This window comes from Brassica napus, chromosome A7, assembly GCF_020379485.1.
Source record: "Brassica napus cultivar Da-Ae chromosome A7, Da-Ae, whole genome shotgun sequence".
Taxonomy (NCBI): Eukaryota; Viridiplantae; Streptophyta; class Magnoliopsida; order Brassicales; family Brassicaceae; genus Brassica; species Brassica napus.
This window is the reverse complement of record NC_063440.1, coordinates 7,293,127-7,319,306: the sequence shown is the minus strand read 5'-3', so window position 1 is coordinate 7,319,306 and position 26,180 is coordinate 7,293,127. Positions and strand designations below refer to the sequence as shown.

General features: G+C 31.6%; 3 protein-coding genes and 1 long non-coding RNA gene across 5 annotated transcripts; 2 read left to right on the top strand and 2 right to left on the bottom strand.

Moving 5' to 3' along the window:
* Positions 1 to 1,224: 1,224 nt before the first annotated feature.
* On the bottom strand, positions 1,225 to 3,220 carry LOC106366677 (60S ribosomal protein L5-1-like). The gene is made up of 7 exons (XM_013806340.3): positions 3,089 to 3,220; positions 2,646 to 2,715; positions 2,348 to 2,566; positions 2,186 to 2,265; positions 1,984 to 2,100; positions 1,585 to 1,889; positions 1,225 to 1,492 (listed from the first exon to the last, which is right to left on the bottom strand). The coding sequence occupies exons 1-7, from the start codon at positions 3,089 to 3,091 to the stop codon at positions 1,378 to 1,380; spliced, it is 909 nt and encodes a 302-aa protein (XP_013661794.1). The 5' UTR covers positions 3,092 to 3,220; the 3' UTR covers positions 1,225 to 1,377.
* A 1,495-nt stretch (positions 3,221 to 4,715) lies between these two features.
* LOC106364359 lies at positions 4,716 to 6,037 on the top strand. The gene is made up of 3 exons (XR_007315100.1): positions 4,716 to 5,133; positions 5,391 to 5,490; positions 5,605 to 6,037. It is a non-coding gene; the product is annotated as an uncharacterized LOC106364359 (long non-coding RNA).
* A 3,813-nt stretch (positions 6,038 to 9,850) lies between these two features.
* On the top strand, positions 9,851 to 11,099 carry LOC125576666. Its single transcript, XM_048737223.1, has 5 exons — positions 9,851 to 10,175; positions 10,262 to 10,328; positions 10,405 to 10,601; positions 10,686 to 10,758; positions 10,851 to 11,099. The coding sequence occupies exons 1-5, from the start codon at positions 10,074 to 10,076 to the stop codon at positions 11,003 to 11,005; spliced, it is 594 nt and encodes a 197-aa protein (XP_048593180.1). The 5' UTR covers positions 9,851 to 10,073; the 3' UTR covers positions 11,006 to 11,099.
* Positions 11,005 to 13,328, bottom strand: LOC106364358 (protein DETOXIFICATION 1). Of its 2 annotated transcripts, XM_048737222.1 has the most exons (6): positions 12,983 to 13,325; positions 12,366 to 12,910; positions 11,942 to 12,028; positions 11,801 to 11,857; positions 11,278 to 11,722; positions 11,005 to 11,184 (listed from the first exon to the last, which is right to left on the bottom strand). In XM_048737222.1, exons 1-6 carry the CDS (start codon positions 13,226 to 13,228, stop codon positions 11,134 to 11,136), a joined length of 1,431 nt encoding a protein of 476 aa, XP_048593179.1. In that variant the 5' UTR covers positions 13,229 to 13,325; the 3' UTR covers positions 11,005 to 11,133. The 2 variants fall into 2 exon arrangements, with proteins under 2 accessions (XP_048593179.1, XP_048593178.1); XM_048737221.1 differs by lacking the exon at positions 11,005 to 11,184 and having other exon boundaries at positions 11,221 to 11,722; positions 12,983 to 13,328.
* Positions 13,329 to 26,180: the final 12,852 nt, after the last annotated feature.

The window sequence follows — 26,180 nt, the reverse complement described above, 5'->3', positions numbered from 1 at the left end:
ATCTCCCGAAGAGCGAAGACCAAAAAGATTAAGGAAGCCATTTTCTTTTTGATCCATTCAGTTGAAGGTGAGGAGTTAGTCTTTGGTCGAAATAAAGAAACCAATTCAATCTTCAGCATCTCGGTCTTCCAACACACCTAGTTTTTAGCTTGTCTTTCCTGGCTTTTATATATTTTTCTTAGTGTTTTCATGCTTTTTTAATATAAATCTTTGTTCGATTTTAATTGAATTCAATAATCATTTTAATCAAACAAACTCTTTTCTAAATTGATGATTTATTTACTCTTGCTAACAACTTGATTGTGAATGTGTGAACCTAGATCAATTGACAAATTCTTGAGCTGACTTGGTGTCATATCCAAAGACAAAAGAGTGGGTGAATCAAGGAATATCCACAAGCTTTGTGAGACCTATAGATCTATCTTTTTATCCGGAAGAAGCAAATAGCTAACCGACCATCTAATCATCAACTTTCGACCATCAATCCATCAAACCATCTATCAAATCCAATCCGACCAAAATTAAAGTGGACGAATTAGAGAAAGATTACATCAAGTGGTATTAGAGCACACATTATAGATCAGTATCATCTTTTGGAATTTTGTTTTCTATTTTTTTTATTTATTCTTCTTTATCTATCTAATCTGCAAGTGAGCCGACTATTATAAAAAGATAAAAAAAAAAAGAGAAAAGAATCAGTCTAGAAATATCTTGGTTAATTCTTTGCCACCAAATATCTTGAAATCTATCTATCTTCTTTTTTTGGGGTTTGGGTTTGAGCTTTTCGTTTGATTGGGTTGGGTTGTTCCTCAGAACTCATTGAATCACCCACCATCCATGAATTCTTGCGAGACCAAACATAAGCATGAAAGAGAGGATTTGTTAATTTATTTTTATTTTTTTGGCAATTGATTTGTTAAATGATTTCAGGAAAATCATGAGTGGACCGACAAGAGAAAATCTAACCGCTACCAGTTGCAAGTGGAAGCCATTATGACGGAATTACGAAAAGGATTCAAAACACCTTCATATGCAAAGTTTAGTACATTTTAGATACTAAATGCTATATTTCACATTAACTCCAGGTGGAAAGTCAACAATTTATTGTTTTAACAATAAAATTGGGGCTTAAATTAAAGATCAAATGTCGATGAAAGATTGTTTGAACAATAAAGATAAACTTGATGACAAAAGATGTTAAACAAGGTAATAGAAGACCACAACTTAAAAAAGAAAAGTATCCTTAAATTCAAAATCTTCGAACGCAATTGAAATGTAAAAGAAACTGAGTGTTTAGGTCTGAAAGATAGAAAAACTGAGACAATAAGCTTAAAAAGTAAACAGCTACAAGTAAAATCACGAGGTAACTGCAGTGATTTACTCTTCGTCATCCTCATCATCGTCATCACCACCTGCTGCTCCGTTCAATGCCTTGACTCTCTCGATCAACTTGTTCTTCCTTTCCTCATAGGTCAACTTCTTCAAGTTGTACCTGTTTGTCAAATCAAAAAACACAAATTGAGATACCAATGAACAAACGACCAATCAACATTAAAAAAGAGAATGACTAGTGCTCGTTAATACCTCTTGTGTGCCTTGGGCGCAGGTTTCGCGGTCTTCTTGGGGTTGGGGTCAGCACGGATAGCTGCATGAACCTTCTTGTACAGCTCCTCCATGGTCTCAGCATCAACTCCTTTCTTCAAGTACTGACTGAAGTGAGTTTGAAACTTCTCAGGCTCGTCTTCGTTCAACATCTTCATGTAGTTGGAGACATGGCCACCATAGATGTAGTTCCTGTGGATCTCAGCATCGAGTTGCTTGTTTTCTTTGTTGAAACCAGCAAATCTCTTGTCACTGTGGGGGATATCGAGCCCTCCGTCCAAGGCACCCTACAGTAAACCATAAACAAACCAAAAGCATTGTAAAGGCTTGCCATGAAAACACAGTGATGCAGACAATTACAACAGAGGACAGGTTTTATACCTTGAGGGCACCAAAAACACGGTTTCCTGTGGTGGTCCTGATAAGACCAACATCAAGAAGAGCACGGAAAGGTCTCCTTGACTCAGTTGGTTCCACAGAGAAGTCCTCTCCAGTGGCCTAATCATTTTATTAACAATTGAGGTTAAACCAGTGAAAAATACATAACGTCAGAGAAATGATGATACTAAAACAAACAACATACCTCTAGGTTGCCCTCATACTCCTCATCCATTTCCAACATCTTGAGAACACGGCGAGCCAAGAGAAGGCCGGTACAGTAAGCTGGTTCGACAAAGCCAGCAAAGAAAAGATAAGCAAAGAATCAAACATCTAAAAATCAGAAAACATAGGGCAGATATGATACCAGCAGCGTAGTTGGTAAGGCCAACAGTGAGTCCATACTGAGGCAACTCATGTGCGTAAGCAGAAGCCTTGACAATGTCACCGGCTATGCTTGCAGACACGATCTGTGCAACAATGTCTTTGTTGGTGAACCTGACAACAAAACGGTACTTGGGTGTGTTGTACTTGTTCTTGTCCTGGTTAATGAGACGGATTCTTGCTCTGTAATCAGTCTTACCATCTGCATAAAAAGATGAAAATTTCAGAACCTCAAAGACCAAACAGACAATATCAACAAGAAACAAATGAAGAAACAATACCTCTCCTTCTCCTGAACTTGACTTGGTACCTCTTGAAGTAAGCATTCGACTTGGATGGCTTCACAAACACCTAACAATAGAAACCGCTCTATTTCATTAGTCTATCTCCCTAATCAGATACTAAGATCTAACAGTATAACTGCTCATTCCAAGGTAATAAAGATCCATCTAAATGTATCAGTGATCTCTAAAACAGAGCATAAAACAGGGTATAAAGGTACAATCTTTATGCAACAAAAAGTTTCGCTCTAACTATAAAATGAGATTTTTACAAAACCCATGAATAATAAAACCATAGACTCATGAAATATCGTTACCATAGCTCAAGAGATTATGAAAAAAAGGCTAAGAGATTTCTATATGAAATGAATAATAAAATTCAATTATTTGACGAGAGTAAGGGAGGAAATCAACAAGAAAACATGACGATAGCAAGGGCTTACCATTGTTTAAGCGAAGCGGAATTTTGGTGTGAGAGATGAGAGTGGAGAAGACAAGAGGCGGAATGACCTAAATGCGAGATCTTATAATGAGAAACCCTAGATGACTCCTTCTTGGGCTCCCAGATGTTCAATGGCCTGGATTTGTCTTAATTTTATTAGGCCCAACTAGGCTTTATATTTGGGCTTTTTGTCTACCCACCTGTCTTTTCTAGCCTATTAGAGTGTGTCGAGAACTGTACTCATTTCAATGAGGGTTTTTCATAATAACAGTTTCTTTGGCGTTGTAAAAACCACAAAATTTAAATATTATGTACCTTTTCTACTTTGTTTGAGCAGTATAAAGACGGCAGTTTTAGCCAGTTTAATCTTTGTGGTAAAGAACGCTTTACATCTTTTTTTCCGTTTGTGATGTTTCTAGTCTCACCAGGGGCGGTCCTGGAATAGCAGGGGCCATAAACAACACAAAAAATGGGGGCCCATTTTTACACTGTAAAAACATAAGTACAAGCAAAAGTAAAAATAAATTAGAATCAAAATGCAGGTTCTATGATAATTTTGAGTTTTTGTCATCATCTTTCCTCTAAATACTTCAAAATTTAGTTCTATAAACTCTTAAAAAAAAAAAAAAAAACTTAAAAAAAAATGAAGCTTATAAAAGTGGGGGTCCTAGGCCTAGGTTTCACTACGCTCTGTCCATGGACGCCCCTGAGTCTCACATTTGGTATTGTTTTGGTTCTTATGGTTTGGTTATCTTGTGCTGATGTTAACCTCAAACCATTGTTTGTTCCTTTAGTAGTTTTATGCTTATGGTTTGTGATCCTCTGGTATCGAGGTTTGTCTCTCCATTCTAATATATGTGAGTCTTGTAACTATACCAGAATAGAACAATCAATGAATCAATACTCTCTATGAAATGATCCAGACATCTTTGCGAATGAATTTGATGTTGAACCATTCTAATATATGTGAGTCTTGTAACTATACCAAAATAGAACAATCAATGAATCAATACTCCCTATGAAATGATCCAGACATATTTGCGAATGAATCTGATGTTGAACGGTACGCACAAGGGACATATACTTAAAATTAATCCAGTGAAAATATATTTTAAATAACTTTATGTTGTTATTTATTTTTACTATTTTCCTTTTTTTGGTTGCTAATAATATCGAGTTGACCAAAAAAGTGTATTCAGAAAGGTGATCAGTGTATAACTTTTGTCTCTAGATCACTTGGGAAGTTATAGTTTTTAGATATGTCAAACCTAAAAAAAATAAGTCTCTTACAAGAATATAAAAGAAAAAAAATCTAAAATATAAAAAAAAATGAGGACATGTGTCGAAAAACCCTCTCCACTTGTTAGAAGAAGGGAAAAAACCAATTATATATATATATCTTTATATATAAAGTAAGCTTTGTATCTCTCCTAGAGTGTCCAGCTCAGCTGCCAGCGCACAAATTCATAAGCTGCCTAGCTGACACCTGTCCTGTTAAATGAAACGCGGTGCTTCAATAATTTGGGAACCATATGGGCTTAAGTTTGATGTGCGCATGTGCTGCAATAATGGGCTTTATTTCGTAATTTTTAAGGCCCAGGAACATATCATATGGCGCTAACCTAATTGTCTTCTTCTTTCTCTGACTACAGCGGCGAGTACGACGATCGATTGTGCTCGGTTTCCTGTAACGGATCGCGACGATAATGGCTGAATACTGTATATCCTAAATTTCTCACGCTCACATACGTTATCGTTTCTACTTCTCCAATTAAACACATTAACTGTTAGTCTTCCTCTATCTATACATCTCACAGATCTCCAAATCTTTACTCAGACCCTCAATAATGGCTGGGTTTCATAACCGCTTCAAACTTCTCACCTATATATAGTTCATGTCATACATCAGGGCCGTGCATCTCAAATCAAGTCACATTTTTTAAACCCGCATAGATTTCATCCAGTAGTCGAAATGTCCTCTGGTGCTTCTGTTGCTCAACTCAACATTTGAACCTCTCCGACTTGGCTGTAAAAACGGATGAAAAGGTATCCCTTTTATTACTTCCTCTGGGTTTCTGAATTTAGGATGGAAGCATGAACTAATCTCATCGCTTCCTAAGACGTAACACCAGAGGACATTTCGTTTATGGGCAATGATTGGATTTTGATTTTGTTTGTTGATTTTGTGTCAATTTTTTCATGTACTATCTAAATTTAAATACAAAATCTTTCGTCTATGATTTGAATCATTTGATTTAAGTTTTCAGGGTTAATGATTTGATTTTTTATGATATTGCTCTCAGATGGACAGAGCATACCCGCGTGATTTCATGAAAGTTGGGAGAGTTGTAGTTCATTTGAAAAGGGAGGATGAGACTTTACTCAATCCTGCCATTACTTCAAGTAAGATCACCTCACGTATTTATTCTTTCTTGGTTCTGTCTCCAACTTTTTTGTAGAATGTATGTTTTTCGTCTTTTTTTATTTTGTTACCCTAACTGAGCTTCTTGGGGACAGGTAGGAAACTGTATTAACCGAGACCAACCATTCAAAGACCATCGCATCTGAGAGATACTACAAAGTAGATGTGTAGCTGTAACAGAAACAGGCGGCGACATAACCAAATGACAACACAATCATAGTTTCAGATGATCAAATAGTAAACCAAAGGGAAAGACTTTTGTTTAACTCACCAACCATGTATAGCTTGGAGGAACTATTGCAGCCTGCAAAAGACCAATCAAAAAGGCAGAGATTGTGACCAGCACGATCCAGATCTTTACCGTATGCTTCGTTTGTCCTATACATAAAAGGTTATGCAAAAGTGTTAAGTACAAGATACATGCAGATATGATCATGGGTTTTCGAGAAGTTGTTCAAGGAATCACTTATCAAGCCTTTATATGAACTAATAAATCAATGAGAATGTTAAAATTTTCATTTGCTGACATTGCAGATCTCAGGCTAACATCATACACACAAATTCCAATGTACTGAAATGATCAGATCCTATCAGAACTGATAACCGGATATTCTTTCTTGGTCCAGTTAATTATTTTACCAAAAAATTCAAAAAGTTAATTTCTCACGGTTTCTCAGGCGAAACACACAAGAAATTAACCTCTAAAACGGGGAGGAAACAAACGTAAACCACATTTCATAAATCTGGTCGTCCTCCCAATTGATACAATCATATCGAGGAAGTAAATGATTAAAAATATTTTTTGGGTGAGACCAAAGGAGATTATATGCAAAAACTTTGATATCAAAGCTTATAATTTTTAAGAACCAATTTAATTATTTAATAAGATATGTTGCAAAAAAATACATTTAAAATCATAATTGCTTTACTATATATATTAAAAGAAATAAATAAGAGTCCTTCCTATACACATTTATATCTACAATTTTGTAAAAATTTTGCGGTTGTAACTTCTACCTAGGCCTGGGTAAAATAACCGGAACCGAAGAACTGAACCGGAACCGAACTGAAATACCTGAAACCGGAACCGGACCAATACCCTCAAATATCCGAACGGTTTCTATATTTTTATATCCGAAATAACCAAACCGAACCGGAACCAAACCGAGAACCAAACGGGTACCCGAATAAATAAAAATATTAACTATATATACATATAACATAGCTAAATATATAAAGTATATTATTATTGAGGATAACTAAATTATTATAAAGTATCCGAACTACCCGAAAGTATCCGAAACTATCCGAATAGTTTTATCCGAAATATCCAAAGTAATCCAAAATATCCAAAATTTTTATTTAAATCATCCTAATTATTTGATATTTTACCCTAAATAACCGATATTTTATCCAAATTATCCGAACTACCCGAACTATTCGAATCCGAACCGGATCCAAATGAGAACCAAACTTTTTCCGGATATTTCTCGGTTCCTACATTTACTATCCGAACCGAACCGAACCCAAAATTATCCGAACCGAACCAAAAATAGATCAAGTACTAAATGGATACTGTAGCCCCCTATCCGAACTACCCGAAACCCGAAATACCCGACCCGAACCGAACCAGTACTCGAAATGCCCAGGCCTAAGTTCTACCATTAGGGTTTGATTCACATTTGGCAAGAATGCTTTACGACTAAAATAAATGGGCAATCCCAAATACCAAATCTGGCTAAAAAAATCACTAAAAAGGTATATAGCTAAATAATATAATAAATGTATTTTACTTATTGATTATAATCAAAGAATAAACATCGATGAAAATGTAAAATAATGACATTTTCATCATAATATTTTTAAAAGTTTATTTTTATTTTTAACAAGAATAAAAAAATATTCATTAGAATAGTACATTATTTTAACTATATATATTTTACTAATTAATATATTTTAGTTATTTTCATTTGCTTACCCGCCCGTAGGGCGGGTTTTACCCTAGTATATATATATATATAGATTTTTCCCCTTAGAAACAATTAGTGACAATATATCAATTTATTAGAACCATCAATAAATGTTATTATTATTTGAATTATAGAAGCTAAACTATATAAATATACAGAAATTTAAATATTCTACAACCAAAAAAAATTAGTTCAAGCAAAAAATTTGTTTCTTAAATATAAATACTAAACTTCTAAGAAAAATGGTGTGAAGATGTTTAATTTCGGATAAATGACAAATTTGGTGAGGTAGTTGTTGCAGTGGCAGGATGTTTGAAATCCATAAACGATGCAAGTGCGAGATCTTGGTTTTATAAACAGTCAATGTACACTTGCAAGCTTGAGATCCGAGTTTGAGCAATTCGTTGTTCATAACTTGTTAGCTTCTTCTTCAGCTATTAGGATCTGCCGTTTTAAGCTGTTTATGCATCTTTAAAATAGTTGACAGTAATAATTATATAACTTTTTTCTTTCTTAACAATTTCCACAAGTCAAAGTTCATATCCCTTATATTCCATATGTTTCATATTAAGTGTATTTTAAGATATTTACCACACGGATTAAGAAAATTGCTAAATATTTTATTTACCCCTAGTTAATATAATTTTTTGTTTGGTTTTATTAATTAATGAATTAAAAATAAGGATAAAATTGAAAATTTGTTTAAAAGCATGCATTAGAAATATAAAACGATACATATAATTTTGACCCAAAAAACGATACATATAATAAAACAAAATTGAAAAACTAAAACGATACTTAATATGAAACATATGGAGTAATATGTTTCAGTGGATTTGAACACAAAACAATACAAAAAAAAAATTGACTCAAAAGCTGTCAACATTAAGATGAAATACATTAAACAAATATATGTATCTAAACATAATTCACAAATTTATAGATTGGAAACTCAAACCAGAGAGTAAAATATTGACAAAAAAAAATTGAGTAAACAACAATGTTATGTAGCTTTCAAGTGCATAACCTTTTTTTTTTTGCGCAAACCATACTTGATTAAAACTTAAAGAACACAACATAGTACTTCACTCATCCAACATAGGAGAGCTAGAAAGGGAATGTAATGCTGCTTTTGCAAGAGAGTCAGCCAAAATATTTCCCACACGGGGGGGGGGGGGGGAGGTGAATTTAAAGGAAATATTACTAAAAGAGTCAGATAGGGAATGAATATCAAAGAGAATTCCTTGAATCCAAACATTGTTCTTCTTGGTGTTGATGAGAGTGATGAGGCCTTTAGAGTCAGAGAAGACTTCAAGGGAATCAATACCACAGATTGCTGCCGAAGAGACTGCAGCCTATAACGCCAAGGCCTCTGCTACAAGGGCAGAGGAGACTGAGCGGCGTGTTGAAGAGTATGTGCCTGCTGGTGTAGCCAAAGTGTCTTTGAAGTGCCATCCCATTCCACAGTTACCAGAGGTTGAGTTCCATGCAGCATCCGTGTGAACACTCCATGCGTTGTTACCTGTGATTGGAGAAGGCAATACCAGTTGCAAGTTAGCTAGACTTTGGCGAGGCTCCACAATAAGTGGCACTTGTTGTTTTTTGTTGGAATCAATTGCTCCTTTCCAAGCTCTTGAGTCCTGCAGGATTTTCAAAACAGGTTCTTCCACAGAATACTCTTTATTCTCAAAGAGTAGCTTATTCCTATTCTCAAGTGCATAACCTATGAATCACTTAATAAACAACAAAATATTTCAATCTCTATAATATTATTTGAGAAGACATCTTCATCATAATTTTTAGAATGGTTAATTACAGGGATATATTAAATGAACTACAAATATTATGCATATTTCTATTATTATGATTTCTATTTCAAATTTTCTTTTTACTTAATAATATTTTTAAAACTAAAGCATGTCTACCTAAGAACAACATATTATTATTATAAATAATTATATATATTATAAAATAAGATAAATTTTGTAAGTTTATGGAAATAAAATTTAAAAAATATTTATATTCGTGCATGAGCATAAAAAAAACCTAGTTTATGCTTATAAATCATGCTCAGTTAAATATATGTATTAGGTACTCAGTGTTAATTAAAAAAACATATGTTAAACATTAGTCTCCTAAAGAAATGCTAGATATCTTTTAAAAAATTCCGTCTGGCTCAAGACTAAGAACTAGTGTTGCTAAATCATATCCATAAATCTGCACAACGAGGTAGCTATGACTTGAATTTAGTGGTTGAGGCTACCGGATTACGCATAGAAATTCTAACAATCTGCTATCTTGGTCTTCTACTCGCCACAAAAGATTGTTGGAAACATTTATGCAGACTTAAAATTTGTTATTAAAATATGGTATATCCTCTTTTTCATGAGTGGTTGACAACTCTTGGACTTATAGCCTTTTTCACATTGGTGTCTTGTCTTATTCCCTCTTCTCTTCTTTCGCTTTGCTCCACAAAAAAAAAGAGAGGAAAACATTACTACTTAGTTTGAGGCAGAAGAAGGAGAGAAGAATCTAAGTGTAACGAATCTTTAGCTGGTGAAGATCAGTTAAAATTTTCTGTGTTGATCCTGAAGATGACAGCAATAGTAGGAGTATCATTTGGAGCTACCAGCTCTCGTATCTCTATAGTCACCCCAACTCTTTCATCCTCTTCTTTGTTTCCACCACTAACATTGGTCTGTAATGTCTTGATTTCCATGGATTTTTGTATCTCATCCGAGTGTATTGAGTTGACACAGATTCTGTCTTGTATCTTTTGCAGCATCAGTCAGGTAATAAAAAGGAAAGTCAGTTGCGCTGTGCCGTGCAAGAGTCTTCCACTTCGGCTGGTAATTTGTGTAACAGAATGTTTGGTTGGTGGAACTATTGAAAACAGAGGAAACTTACATTCTTGTTATCTTATAGTTGCTACTGAGAAGAAAGAAAAAGAAGACTCAACAGTTGAAGTTCCAGCAAAGAAACCAAAACCGGCAGCTGCGAAGGCAGCCGTGGCAAAACCGCTGAGAGAAATGATGGAAGAAGACGTGATTCCTCCCCTAAAAGCCATTCTTGAAGCTCAAGATGATATCTCTGAGATTGATTTATCTTTCCAAGACGATAAGGTTTCTTGAATCTAACCAACATTCAAGACAAAATATCATCATCATTAGTTCATCTCTAGTCTAACGTAACTTGTTTGATTATAGCTCGAGGGGTTTTTCTTTAAGAAAGGTATTCAATATTCCTTCTGGGCCTTCTTCCCCAGTGGGAACCTCACAGGTAATAATATAAACATTTTTTCTTTTAATAATCATCTGGTTCAAATACTTTGTTGCTGCAAATTTGAATGGAGTTAAAAAAAAATAAAATAGGTGCAAAGGGCTTTTCAATCTCCTCGTACGGATCAGGTCCAAGCACTGTGGAGCCGTTTCTAGTGGACGAGAGGAAACCAACTGCAAACCACGTTGTGTTTTGGGTGGAGAAGCGCCTTGCTGCACAAGGGATTATTCCCGTTTGGAACCAATAATGTAACCGAGATGTTGTTTTTTTTATTCACTTGTTTATAAGAAAACAATTACATTTGTATACCAAAACTGAAGAAAACCAAAGTCCTTCGTATCTCTCAATATGTATTTATTAAGAAACACTCTTCGTTTAAGCTAATCCATTTTCCCTAGAGATTATTCTCTTCCTTGCCTTCTCAGCCTAAAAATTATAGATTCCAATTACTTTAAAGCATTATTAAAATGTAGATATGTAACAAGCTGAAATGTCTAATATTATACTCAAAGAAATAACCTGTTTTTTCCAATCCATGGAAGTTGTGACGATAGCCAGAATAGTCGCTTGAACAGCGGATCCAACCACAACACCGCACCACAATCCTTTTCCATTAAACCCATGACTGAAAGCTAAGTAAAGTCCAACCGGAGCTCCTACCAGATAATAAGACACCACATTGTTCCATGCTCCAATGTGTTGCCACCCACTTCCCCTAGCTACACCATTAAGCACTGCAGTGAACCCATCTAGGATGAAGGAAAGACAGAGCAAAGGAGATATATCCGCGACATAGTCCACGACTTCTTTGCTGTTGCTGAATGCGTAGCCTATGATGTTCCGGCATATGAAGAGAAGTGTACTGAAAAAAACTGACTCTATCAACCAGAGACAAAGCCCTGCCAATATTGATACCCTAGCAACTTGAGGACTCCCAGCTCCCAAATTGTTTGCCACGCGTGTGCTGCAAGAAACCAACAGATGATGACTAATATTGAGGAAGGAGGTTGAAGATGTTTTGGATTAGGAATTGAGATCGTACCTCACAGCCGCGGCAACTCCATTTGAAATTACATAGTGCAATGTTTCTGTTGTAAGACTGCATGAAACAAATATGATTAATACTTTCTCAATAAACAGATAAGAGAAGAACATTTATAAAGAATGTGTATATTTTACTTACCATATTGAAAGAACAGAGGTCTCAAGTTTCGGGTTTGGGAGTAGGCCTGAGGAGAGTATGAGTAGCTCAAAAAGCCACCATTCTAGGCTATATAGCAAAAATATGAGAAAAAAATGCAATTGAGATAAGAGGAAGCAGGGCCGGGCCTCACATATGTAGGTCCAGAAGCAACTAAAATTTATTTGGCCCTACAACAACTTTTTCTAAAAAAATTGTTGCGAATTCGTTGTATATGCGTTTCGAACTCGGCCCCCTAGGTTATTGGCCATCTGAACTGTCAGACATTTGATGTAATTGGCCCCTAAATTATTTTTAACACTATCGGCCCTTAAGCTAATGCTTGATGAGCCTGTGCTCAGGCCCGGCCCTGAGAGGAAGCATTCGTGTATGTACCTTGACCAACAAGAAATTTAATTTGGCTTACCACAACATTGCTGCTGATGGAACTCCGTAATGGAAGAACTGTTTGACACAGGACACAAAATCATCGGATACAAAGGTGCGTGTCATCTCACAAGAGGTGGAGAATCTCACATAGCATGCGAGTATCACAGCATAGAACCAGAAAGACACACTAATAGACAAAGCAGCTCCATTGCTTCCCAGACCAAACTTGAAAACCAAAATCCAGCAAACGGAGATGTGGAACATAAGGGTGGTTACAGCACAGTAGAGAAGAGGAAGAACCAACCCTTGCGTCAGAAGAAACCGAGTCAGTGGTATGACAATGGCTTGTCCGAACAAAGCCGGTATGAGCCAAAAGGCGTAGGAGCCAGCGACTCTTGAGATGTCAGGGTCTTGTCCAAGAGAGACCAAGAGCTTGTCCATGTAAATCCAAAGAGTTGATATGAGGAAACAGATTGGGATATTGGAGGCGATTGCAGAGTATGTGTAGGTTCCGAGTTTCTCGTATTGTTTAGCTCCATAAGCTTGGCCACAAAGAGTTTCTAAAGCACCCGCTAATCCATACTGCGCAAAAGATTTCAGAGTCAGTTGGATTCTAGAACTGAAGCGGAGTGGAGAGAGTCATAGCATAGTTACCATAATGCTGAAACCGGAGACGTTTGTGAAAGAGGTGGCAAGAGCAACGCCAGAGAGCTGAAGCTCCCCATTGTGGCCGGCAACCATGACTGAGATGACAGGTAAAAGGTATTGAGCACTGGTCACGGTGGCCATAGGAGCGGCCAAGCGGCATACTTTCTTCAGCTCCACGGTGAACTGACCTCTGTGCCATGTCCTTGTACTGGGGACTAACTGTTCCTCTCTTATAAGAAATGGCTCTTCCATTGTCAGTCTTCCTAGTGTTGAAGGCCTTTGCCCTTTGGTTTCAGATGATACTGAATCTTTATAAAACTATAACATCACTCTAATTGTACGGAAATGCGTGAAAAATATATACAGGATAATGAACTTGGGAATCACGTTCTAGTTATCCACGACTAAGACAACAAAGGCAACTAGCTAGACAGCATACTTTGGAATCATGTCAAACGTGACGCCGAAGAGTAAGATATCAAATTCGTTTTGACCTGTTTTTTTTTTTAATATGTTATTGGCTAATCTAATATATGAATATTATACTCACTAATGTTATTAATTTCTCTTAACCTCATACTCTTAGAGTTGTCCCAACCAATATAGCATTGACTCTTCTACCAGTCTAGGTCATGTCCAATTTTTTATTTCCACTAAATAATTGTATAAAAGTTTGCAAATACCATTACATAGTTTCTCGTAGATTTCAAATCCACCTAGAAAGGAGTTTACTGGGCTAAATGGGAGAAACGTTTAAATTAAAGATAAAAGTGGTCTAGTGTTTGTTTCGATCCATGAATTCAATATTGTCTTGTAAGCTAAACAATTGTACAGACTAATTCAATATCCAATTTTTTTTTCTAGTACTGGTATTGTGAGGTAAATATTACAAACTTAGTTCAACATTGTGATATATTTCTTGTTATAGTTCATCAGACGTCTAAATAAGTATTCCAGCAGCAAAGTCTTTATTATCCATGGATATTAGGCAAAAGTTCATTATAGCCATGAGATCCGAGCTTGAAAATATCTTTGGATCCCAGCTAGACCTGCTCAAGCTATTTCGCCAGTTATTAATCCAGTGATGGCAGTAAGTGATTTCTTCTATGGCGAAACGAACTAGAATAATGAGACATTGGAAGCTTTAGTGGTGTCAGGCGATATTCTACTGATACAAAGTTTGGAAGTGAGTCAATCACTGCACATGGATGAGTTCTGTTAACTATACAAAAAATGATCAGTATAGTGTTAAATTTGGATATTAGGTGGTCAAAAATATCCTTAACATAGAAACTAGCTATATCTATGTGTACAAATGTTGGCATACATCATCTTCAAGCCTTTGTCTGAAAATAAATGTACCTTAAAATATACGCCATAATGACTGGCCACTTGACGATTACATAAAATTTCATGCACTGTCATATGCGATAATCGTTGTCCTCTATAGGGCTACAAACAAATTAATAAACCGTGTAATTTTTGAATGTCTTATAGCTTTCAACATTGGATCTTATTGAATATACCATCCTTCCTATTAGTGTTTCAGATATTGAATATATACACCTTTCTAGATTATCTGTTCTAGAGGAAACACGACATAGAAAACTTAAAACATGACTAAAAATGAATATATGGAAGAGATGAAACATCTTCTCAAAACGGTGAAGAACATTGGGTGGGCACAAGTCATATATCCAGGATTTTGGAGGTATTCGATCTGATTTGTTTCGTCCGAATAATCAATTATCCTATCTGATTCGATATGTATTTATATGGGTATTCAGTGTAGATATTCAAAATTTATATTATTAACCGAATACCCAATTCGATCCATATAAATAAAAAAATCACAGATAATATAAATATTCATATTTTATTACAAAGATACAAGTTTACATACTTTTAAAATTCTAATAACTAAAATAATCAATTTAATAAATAAAATATTTTAAATGTACATAAATTTTAAATTTTAAAATATAATAATAATATAATTCATATATAGAGCTCTTTAGATATATGTATTTATATGTATATAATGGATTGGATCAGATATTTGTTCTTAAATAAATTATTTTTTCGTTCTTACGGATATTGCATATTAGTACTTGCTTTGCTTCGTAGAATTATGAATATCTAATTTTTTTATTCGAATCTAAACGGATAACAAATCAAATCAAATTTTACATACATTTTTCTCAGTCCTAAGGATCACTAACTACCATAAAATCAATTCTCATGATAAGAAAGATTGAAAGAAGTGTAAGTTTTCGAGAAAAATTTCCAAAAAAATATTGTGTACTGAAAACTTATTTCTGTTATTGAACCCTATATTCATTTTATATATATTTATCATGTGTTACATTAAAAAAAAAAAATCAAACCACTCAAAAGCTAACATGTTGTGTAAGAATTTTTGTGGTTATTTAATATATTTTGTTTAATGGAAGTATCTGAATGAGTATCTCACTATTTTAATAAATACAAAAATTGAAACAATATGAGATAGTATGAGTTTGGGTTCTCAAAATTATAAGAAACTAATTAGAACCTTTGATACATGTCTATTTGTTGTCCACCCATATTGATTTAATTCGTTTAGACATTTTAAAATTTAATTATACAAACAAAATGTATTAGAGTAATTGTATTAAATTACTTAGATACATGTTTTGAGATACAAACAATAAAAGCATGCATAGTGTTGAATTTATGAGTTTCTCATGATTTTAAAATAAATGAATAAATAGAAAATAAATACAAAAGAAAGAATTGGTTTCTCATAAACAGAATCAAGTCTCTCTACGAGAGACTCTTCTCTATATGTCAATCTTGCAAGTGTTCTACCAATTTAAAAGAATAAATAAATACAATTATATAATTAAAAAATAAAATTTTACACTTTTAGAGATTCAACCATAATACCCTGTTGCTGGTGTTCCAAAGTTGCTCTAGGAAACTATTGTATATTTTATGTTATATTTTAAATTTTTTTTTAGTTATTTCTAAGGTATGAATATCTGCTTAAACTTTTCAACTTCTCTATATTTAATGTTTAAAGTTTGCATGTCACATTTTAAATAAATCTATTTAATTTTATTGTAAGAATCGATTAGAATAATATGGTTGAAAAATAATGGTATGTTTGGTTAAAGAATAATGGTAAACTAGATTTTGACCCGCGCTTTTAAAACGGGGGTTTATTTTTTTCTTTTTCAATTGACAAATACTCCCTCCGTTTTTTAATATAAATCGTTTTACAGCTATGCACATAGATTAAGAAAATCATTAATTTTTTATATTTTCGAAACAAAAACATCATTAATTATTTATCTAACCACAATTCAACCAATAGAAAAATAAAAGATATATTATCATTGGCCAGACATCATTAATTATTAATAAATATTACATAGAAAACCGAAAACGACATATAATTTGAAACAAAAAAGTATCTCTAAAACGACTTATATTAAGAAACGGAGGGAGTATTTAGTAAATGTCATATTTTTATATATTTGTGTTTTATTTTATAAAAGACTTAAACTTTTTATCTTTATTTATCGTATTTCATTTTAAATGACTATTTATATTTAAAAAAATAAACTTTATTTCTTTAATGAATTAAGTTAGTATAACTCTGATAAATTAATTTTATTATGTGGTTAATATTTTAATTAAAAAACTTATATACTTTTAATAAAGATTTATACTTTTCAATGATAAAATTCAATTTTTTATGAATGTTTAAATTATATTAAGAAAAAAATAATAATAATTAAGAATAGTTAAAAAAAATTATTTGAATTTGGACTCAATGGCCCAAAAAAAATGTGAGAATTTGATTTGATTTCTTAATCGGCCCAAATGGCCAAAGAGAGATTTGATGTGGGCTGAATCTGAAAATATGGCCCAATATAAATGTGTTATTAATATTACTTGATTGCCCTTAATAAAATATGTAATGTTAGTAAAGAAAAGGGCAAGCTAAGGTAATTTTTAAAATATGATCCTGCTTTAATAGTATATATTTGGTTAGAGAGTAATCTAACAAAATAAATAATTTATAGTTAATTAATTAATCTATACTATTAAAATAGAAGTCATGACTTCTTTAATGTGTGATATTTTAAATGGACCATTCCTAGAAAGTTGCTCACATTATTTATTTTTTGTATTTTCATAACAATATCCTAACAAGATATTTAATTCTCTTTTTATTTCATCAAAATGTTATTAGATATGGATAATTTCGAAAATATATTTATTCCATCAATATATAATTATAGTTGCATATAACCATTTATAATATACTTAATAATAATAACATTTAATTATTCTAGAGTTAATACCTGCATATGATCTAATTAGTAATAATAATAATAATAATTAATATTTATTATGCAAATAAAATCATGTTAAAATTACACCATGCAAATAATAAAATCGAATCAAAAATCATGTCATTATTATTGTTTATGTTATACATTATACATGTATCAATATTTATTAAGATATTGTGTTAACAAAAATGTACTGATAAATATATAATATTTTAAAATACATTTCTATGGATTCAACCATATACTGGTTTTAATTTGGACCATTCCCTAAAATTTATTAAATTTTACATGAAGTAATTATAATATTATAGTATTTATCTTTATAATTGAATACAAATGATTTTTTAAACAAAGTTCTAAACTAAATCTTTGAAAAACATTTTTAGAATTATTTTTAATTGTATATATAAAAGTAATTAATTTTAAATTATTTATCATAAACTATAATTAGAAATTAAAGTTTATTTTAGTTTTGATTTATATATGAAAATTTAAAGTTATACAGAGTATTATAATTATATATTCAATGATAATAACAATTTCAGCTGATTAATTTTCAAAAATAAAAATTACAAAGATTTTGTTAGAAAAATTCATTTTTATTTCAAATTAAAAGAAGATATTTTATCCAACTTAGTGTATATCTCAAATATGATGTTTACGACAAACTTATTTTGAAGTACAATGTATTATAGTATTTCTTTAAAAGAAATTCTTTACAGTATCTCAAAAAAAATTTCTCTACTATATAGATCCAGTTTAATTTGCTTTCATATAAATTTTAAATTTTAAATAAAAAATATGTAAAGTAATATTGTTACATAATAAAGTTTTCAAAATATTTTTTGTTAAAAAAATATAAAATTTATAGTAATAATATATAAGCCACGTAAACATAGCTATTATAGAATTACATAATATATAACACTAAATTACATTAAGTTATTGGTAAATTTTGTTATATAAACTAAAATATTTTAGTATAGAAATAAGAAATCCGCACGGTTGTGCGGGTCGAGATCTAGTAATTATTAAATAAGTGGTACAAGTTATAATTATTATGAAGATAGGGTTATTTTCAAAAGGTACTTCAACATGCTCGTGAATCCTAAAAGCTTTTATATCTTTATTTAGGTATAAATAACTAAAAAATTTGAAGGACCTTGAAGTAATCAACGAAATCCTAACAAATATTATGATCGCTTTGTCTCTTTTTTTTTATTAACGTTGATATAACTGTTATTTTCTAAAGCTAATTAGTTATATTACTAAATGAACCATTCATTAATTTAACATTAGCACAAAATATAGGTCCAATCTTTTCCAAAATATAGATTTCAAATGGATCCATTTTTTTCTTTTCAAGAGTTACATATTATGTTATTTATATAACTCTCACTTTGTGGTAATCACAATAACTATGTTATATATATTTCACGTTTTGAAAAATTACTTGTAGAACTATTAATTCGACAAAAAGACATTTGAAAATTAATATTTATTTTCAAACCATAATAAACTTGCTTTAAGAAAAATGTATATCTATACTATTAAAAGGGAATCAATCTTTAAAAATCTACTTATATAAGGTTGTTGGACTATTTCCTTTTTTTTATTTTTTGGTCTTCCTTATATATTATATGTTATTCTTATTTAATCTCACTTTGTTATCAGCAAAATAAATATTATTAATTGGGCTTTGGGCGTTTAACTTAAAAAGGATAATTTAACTGATACAACCCATTCAGAAAAGAAAATTATAAATCCAATTAACTTTTGTTACAGAAAAAAAATTAACCAAATTAACTTTAGACCCATTTTTTACAAAATCCCAAATTATGAAGACCATTTTATACATAAATACATATAAATGTAATATTATTTAAATTGTATGGATTTCTAATAATAAAATATCTGCCACAAACTGATTTTTTTTTTTAAAAAAATTGATAATAGTTTGATAAAAAATTAAAAAAGGAAAAAAATAATACTTGCTTCACTATTTTGGTAGATTGATAATTAATATATTTATAAATAAACTTAACAATATTTGTTAAAAGAAATTTCTTATACAAGTCAAATGTATATAAATATATCAAAAATTTATAAAACAAAAAAAAATTATATTTTTCTCAGTGGGTTAATAACGGTCTTTTTTATTTTTAGATACTTTTATTATATTCACTTTATTATATTCTATCCCACTATATATGAGTTACTAGATCTTACGGTTCGACCACAAGTCTGATTCGGATATGAAAACTCAATGAAAACATTGTACCGGAATGAAATAATAATAATAGAACAACTTTTAAATATTTTAGATATCTAATAATAAATATAAATTCATTTAATATTTGAGTTTACGGTCACCAAAAAAATACCCGCGCTTCTTAAGCGCGGATCAAAATCTAGTTGTGGTTATTTAGACAACCATACTAATTTAGAAGATTTATAAACCAAATATAATATATTGATGATCCAAATACAAGAAAAATATTATGTGTAGACATGTTATATAAAAATGATATTTAATATGGTAAATGTTATATCTATAGTATTAAATATCTAAATTATTTATTTTAGTAAAAAAAATTTACTTCCACGCGCCCCGCAGATCAAAGTTTAGTTCTTACTCAATCAAGAACATATGTGAAGACTTATATGAATTCTCATTCAATCCTATATGAATTCCCTTCCACAAATATAAGCGATCAAATCCATTGTGTACCAGAGATACCGACTTCAATTACTAAGGGGGGGGGTTATTGGATCGAGGGTTTCACAAGTTTTATGGGATTTCAGATTTGATAGAATTTAGATGGGATTTATAGATTTTGGTTGGGATTTTGAGTATTTGGTGGGAATTTAAATAGGTGATTTTGGTAGAATTAAAAAAATAAAATAACAAAACAACCTAAAAGCTTTCCAAAAATCGAGCGTCACTCTTACTTCTATTTACCTCGTGCAACATCTTCGGGTTTGAATGGTAACCAAGGGAACGAAGAGGAATATTGCATTCTTTAATGTTCCTCAAAAATGTTACCATTCGTGAAGAATATTTTTCCCTCTTCATTCTTTCTCATTTCCTTTTTTGTAGAGAATTATAATGCAAATTTGTTTCTTGTTAATTTTGATAAGGAACCCTCGTTCCTCATCGTTCCCAAAATTTTATTCATATTCATTCTTTTCCTAATCATTCCTAATGTTCCTTAATGGTTACCAGTTAGACCCTTCGTTCTTCATTGCACAAACAAATTCTGTGACGTGGTTCAAATTGTTTACTTGTTCAAAAAATTCTACAGCTGATTGTGCCACCCCACCAGCATCAACCTGCACCACCCTCACACAAGGACAAGTCGATGGAAAACATATAATATCTTCAGTGAACTTCTAAACAAAGTTGGCCTCAAGGTTAGCAAGCTCAGACTTAAATGTTACATGTACGTGTGCACAACGTATCAGAGTGAGATGTACCTTGAATTTTTTTCTTTTCTCTGGTGTAACTTGTATGAAAACAAAACCCAATTTGACTTTAACAGTAAAAACAAAACAAACGACCACTTGAACCACTTGATTCACTAAAATCAAAAGATTAACTATTAACGAAGAGGTCAAAATTGAAGATGATTGATAGAATTAAAATATCAATACAGTATTAGAGCGGACAAACCCAGTTCTCCGATTTTAACTTCATCTTTATGGTCTTCCCGATCCACCTCTTGAACTCGTCTCGATCGGATTCTTCTCCGATCATATTGTTCTCCTTTTCAAGACAATTTCCTTATAGGTTTACGGGAGCTTCTTCCAGGTGCAAGCAGGTAACACTAGAAGGAGCCGACACACAAAATTTCAGCAGCTTTTTAATCACCAAACCAGCAGTTCTCAACTGATTCAATTACCTCTCTTTTTTTTATAGCCATTAAGGTCTAAACGATAAAAATCAAAGAACTGTTCTGTTTTATCAAAAACCATCTCATTAGGTGGTATTTGTCACAGTTGTATTTTAACTACAAATTACTTCTCAAACCATGTTAAATCACTTTTGATAAAATCCATTGATGAAATTCTTATTTTCCAATAAGGGAGGATTTTATGGAATTTGTATGAAAAACCAATCCAATAAGCTTGGATTTAGTAGAGTTTCTATAAATACTAAATTCAATAAGAGTGGATTTCAAGAAAAAAAGAAATTCTTTCAAATTCCCAATTCAATAAGCCCCTCTAAATCCATTGATTTTCAAAAACTAAAACAGATTTAAACCATTGTGATATTCAATATGCCAGCTTTTAGGAGATTTAAATATTAAATTCTTCTATAAATACTATATCCTAGGTGTTTGTCCGTAATTTTGCGAGTAGTTATATTATATAAAAAATATATATATTATCTTTACACTGTTATAATTTTTGAATAATAGTTAGTAATTAAAATTTTAATTTTTAATTTCAAATATTTGGATTATTCAAAAAATTCAATAAATGTTTTTAGAAAATATGTGAGATTTAAAATAGTTCAAAAACATAAACCTTAGTTATTAAAAATCATTCTCTTACAAAAAAGAATATTATAATTAATTCATAATTGGTTGTAGAATTACTTTATATTTTATTTTAATATATGAAAAACCGAAAATACTCTAGATCCTAATAGAAAAATAAAGAGAGCGACCAATACAATGATCGGAAGCTTTTATCATGAAACATCTTTTATAAACGGTTTTGTGCGGGCTTTATAAACATAAAATTTATAATAATTCTTTACCTACAAATATAATTCTCTTATATAATAATATATAACTATTAAATGTATTTCTATAGAAAATTCTAAAGTATTTTATTTAATTATATATCACTAATTGATAAAAATAAAAAATTGATAAAACATTTATATTATTTCTCTAATTGTATAATTAGTTACCATAAATCATTATTTATAATATCGTTTGTGTTATTTGGTAATTTGTATTAATTAGTTCTAGAGTTACCTTTTATTTTTAGATATGATTGAAATAATAACTAATAAATGTTAACAAGCAATAAAATTATAACTATTTTTTAAAACTTAACCTATTAAAGACACATAATAAAAATTCAGTTAAGTGGCTTCACAATTAATATATAGTAGGATTAATCTCTTTAATACTAAGGATCAATTTGGTGAAGGTAAACATAAAAACAAGTATTATGAAAATGGTAGTTTAAGCAATTCTTTCTCATAATTTGTTGGGGTTTTTGCCAAAACTAACCCACAACTTAATTTTAACCCCAAACCTATACCCGAACTTGAATCAAATGCAAAACTAACCTAAAAGCCTAGTGAAATTAAAGCTCAGCCCCTTGTGACCAAACAAAAAAACAGAAGCCATTTTTACGAATATAGCCCCAGTAAATCGTCTGAGATGTTGGAAGTCGTCTGGACGACTGAAGTGTAAGTCGTCTGGTACCAGTTTATTTTAAAAATAATTTATAAATCTTGTAAAAAAATATTTTGATGCGTGAAAAATAAAAATCAAGTAATTATAAAAAGTTTTAAGTGATATAAATTAAGATATGATAAAATTAATTTGTTTTGAAGATAGATGAGTGGAAGTAGTGAATCATGATATTCTTTAGTTTAGGAGTTTGGCAAACATATGATGTAGTATTGTATGTATTTTTAGGGTTAGATTTTGGAAAAATAAAATGTTTTTTTCAAAAATTAGTTTTCACCTATATGTGTTTATTTCTGTGTATAGTAAACACTTTTCAAGTTTGATTTGATTTTATGAAGTGTTTAATTAGATAATTAAGTTTAGGGGTTATGTTTAGGGTGTGGATGACTTATATTTTAGTCGTCTGTTGAATAATTTACTCGGACGACGTATATTTCAGTCGTCCACATCGTACCGAACCTTTAATTTTATCAATGTACGTTTTAACCTAACCGGATCATTTACCGGACATATAAAAGCTAGTTTAGGGGTTATGCTTAGGGTCTAGACGACTTACATTTCAGTCGTCTGGTGAAGAAATTAAAAAAGACGACTTACATGTAAGTCGTCCAAATTTTTCCGCCTAAAATTTTTTTAAAAAATTATTTTTCCGCTTAAATAATTTAAACATGTAAGTCGTTTGGAATGTCTTCTATTTTAGTTTTCCGCTAAAAATATTTAATTTCCCGCTAAAAATATTAAACTCTTCTGGACGACTTACATGTAAGTCGTCTGTTTTAATTTCTTTACCAGACGACTGAAATGTAAGTCGTCCAGGAAGTCGTCTGAGTCAAAAATATTTAACCTAATTGAATTTTTTGTCTCCCTATATAAAGAAAAAATTTACACATTCTATCTCCTCCTCTCAAATGGCTGCAACAAAAATGTAACGTTCATCATTCTAAAACTCTCAAACCTCTCTCTAATCTCTTTGACTTGAAAACACCAAACCTTATATGAATTTTTCAGTTTTGTCTCATATATTTCTTACTAATCTATCTCTTTTGCAGGTTTTTAATCAAATGGTACTCATCTTCCACTAATTTAAAGGTAGATCTATTAATTTTAGATATGTATTTTTGTGTGTTCTATAAATGTAGATTTAACTAATCTTCTACTCATTTTCTTTATTTTTAAGTCATTTGAACGTTTTTGGATATGCAGGTTTTTCAGATCTGGATTTGATATGCAGGTTTTTCAGATCTGGAAGACTTCTGAGACGACTTACCTGTTAGTCGTCTGGAAGCCGTCTGGACTTCTTGGAAGTCTTCTGACAAAGTCGTCTGGACTTCCAGGAAGTCGTCTGGACTTCATGGAAGTACGAAGTCTCCCTTTCATAATAGATCTGAGCGTTTTGGTAAGTTCTTATGTCTGATTTTTCTTCATTTGGTAACTTCTTGTTGTATAAAGTTTTTAATTTTTTCCCAAACTAAAACTCTCCAAACCCACTCTAATCTCTTTGACTTGAAAACACCAAACTTTATATGAATTTTTCAGTTTTGTCTCATGTCTTTCTTACTAATCTATCTTTTTTGCAGGTTTTTAATTAGATGGTACTCATCTTCCACTAATTTAAAGGTAGATCTATTATTTTTACATATGTATTTTTGTGTGTTCTGTAAAGGTAGATTTATCTAATCTTCCACTCATTTTTTCTGTTTTTAAGCCATTTTAACGTTTTTGGATATGGAGGTTTTTCAGATCTGGAAGACTTCTGAGACGACTTACCTGTTAGTCGTCTGGAAGTCGTCTGGACTTCTTGGAAGTCTTCTGACAAAGTCGTCTGGACTTCCTGGAAGTCGTCTGGACTTCCTAAAAGTCGTCTGGACTTCCTGTAAAGTCGTCTGGAAGTCGTCTGAACTTCCTAAAAGTCTTCTGACAAAGTTGTCTGAACTTTCTGGAAGTCGTCTGGACTTCTTAAAAGTCGTCTGGACTTCCTGGAAGTCTTCTGACAAATTTTTCTTCCATATCAAGTGGAGTCCAAGCTTGTCTTTGTAGAGGAATGATCTATAATAGTTTTGTTTGTGGTCTGTTTTGTGAATTGCATGTCTACTCTTTTAGTTGTGAATTTTTTGTAAAATCAGTAATAATGTTTTCCAAGATGTATTAAATGTGCTAACAATGTGTTTACACATTTACAAATCAATGAAATAATAGACTTCAGTAGCCTTTTTCTTATCTTTGGATCTCTCATATGCAATAATAAACTCCAATGGCCTTTTTCTCATCTTAATAAACAAGAATGTTGGTAGCTTCATATTGATACAACATTTTAAGAAGCATTTTAACCCTTCTTCCAACTCATAACAATAGTCATCATTATTGTCTATAACAATAATACTTAAGAGATGGAAACAAACAATAGTAACTAGTCAAAGCATATCATATTTTTTATAAGTTTGCGTTGAAAAACTTAGTCAAATTTAGTAAAACTAAGGGAGAGAACATATTTTCTAAATATGAGTTTTACATATCTTGAAGTTACTTATCACTCTTAAAAATACAAGTTATTCAAAAACTAACGTAGAAGACTTAGAAACTAGCGGAGAAGACGCGGACGACTTCAATCTAAGTTGTCTAGACGACTAAACTATACGTCGTCTAGTCAACGCAGAGGTTATTTTCGCAATTGCCTTTGAAATCTGTTATTTCGGACGACTGAAAAATAAGCCGTCTACTATTGTTTGGTTAAAAAAAACCCCCAAAAAAGCTAGACGACTTACATTTCAGTCGTCATAGGTTAGTTTTGCATTTGACTGGATTATTTCAGAAGTTTGACTTTTCTGGACGACTTACATTTCAGTCGTCTAGTGAAAATTAAAATAATAATATTTTTTTTAAAAGTAGACGACTTACAGTTAAGTCGTCATAGGTTAGTTTTGAAATTGAAAAAAAAAATTTCAAGATTTAATTATATACAGACGACTTATAATTCAGTCGTCCACGAGACGACTGAAATGTAAGTCGTCCACGAGACGACTGAAATGTAAGTCGTCCAGGATTTATGAGGTTTGACCAGAATCTCGGAAAAAAATCCTGGACGACTTACAAGTAAGTCGTCGCTGAATTATAAGTCGTCTGTGTATAATTAAATCTTGAAGTTTTTTTTTTCAATTGCAAAACTAACCTATGACTACTTAATTGTAAGTCGTTTACTTTTTAAAAAATATTATTATTTTAATTTTTGCCAGACGACTGAAATGTAAGTCGTGTGGGGAAGTCAAACTTCTGAAATTATCCAGTCAAATGTAAAACTAACCTATGACGAATGAAATGTAAGTCGTCTAGGTTCTTTGGAAATTTTTTTTGAAACCAAACAAAAACATACGACTTAACTTTCACTCGTCTCAGGTTACAGATTTCAAAGTCAATTGCAAAAATAGC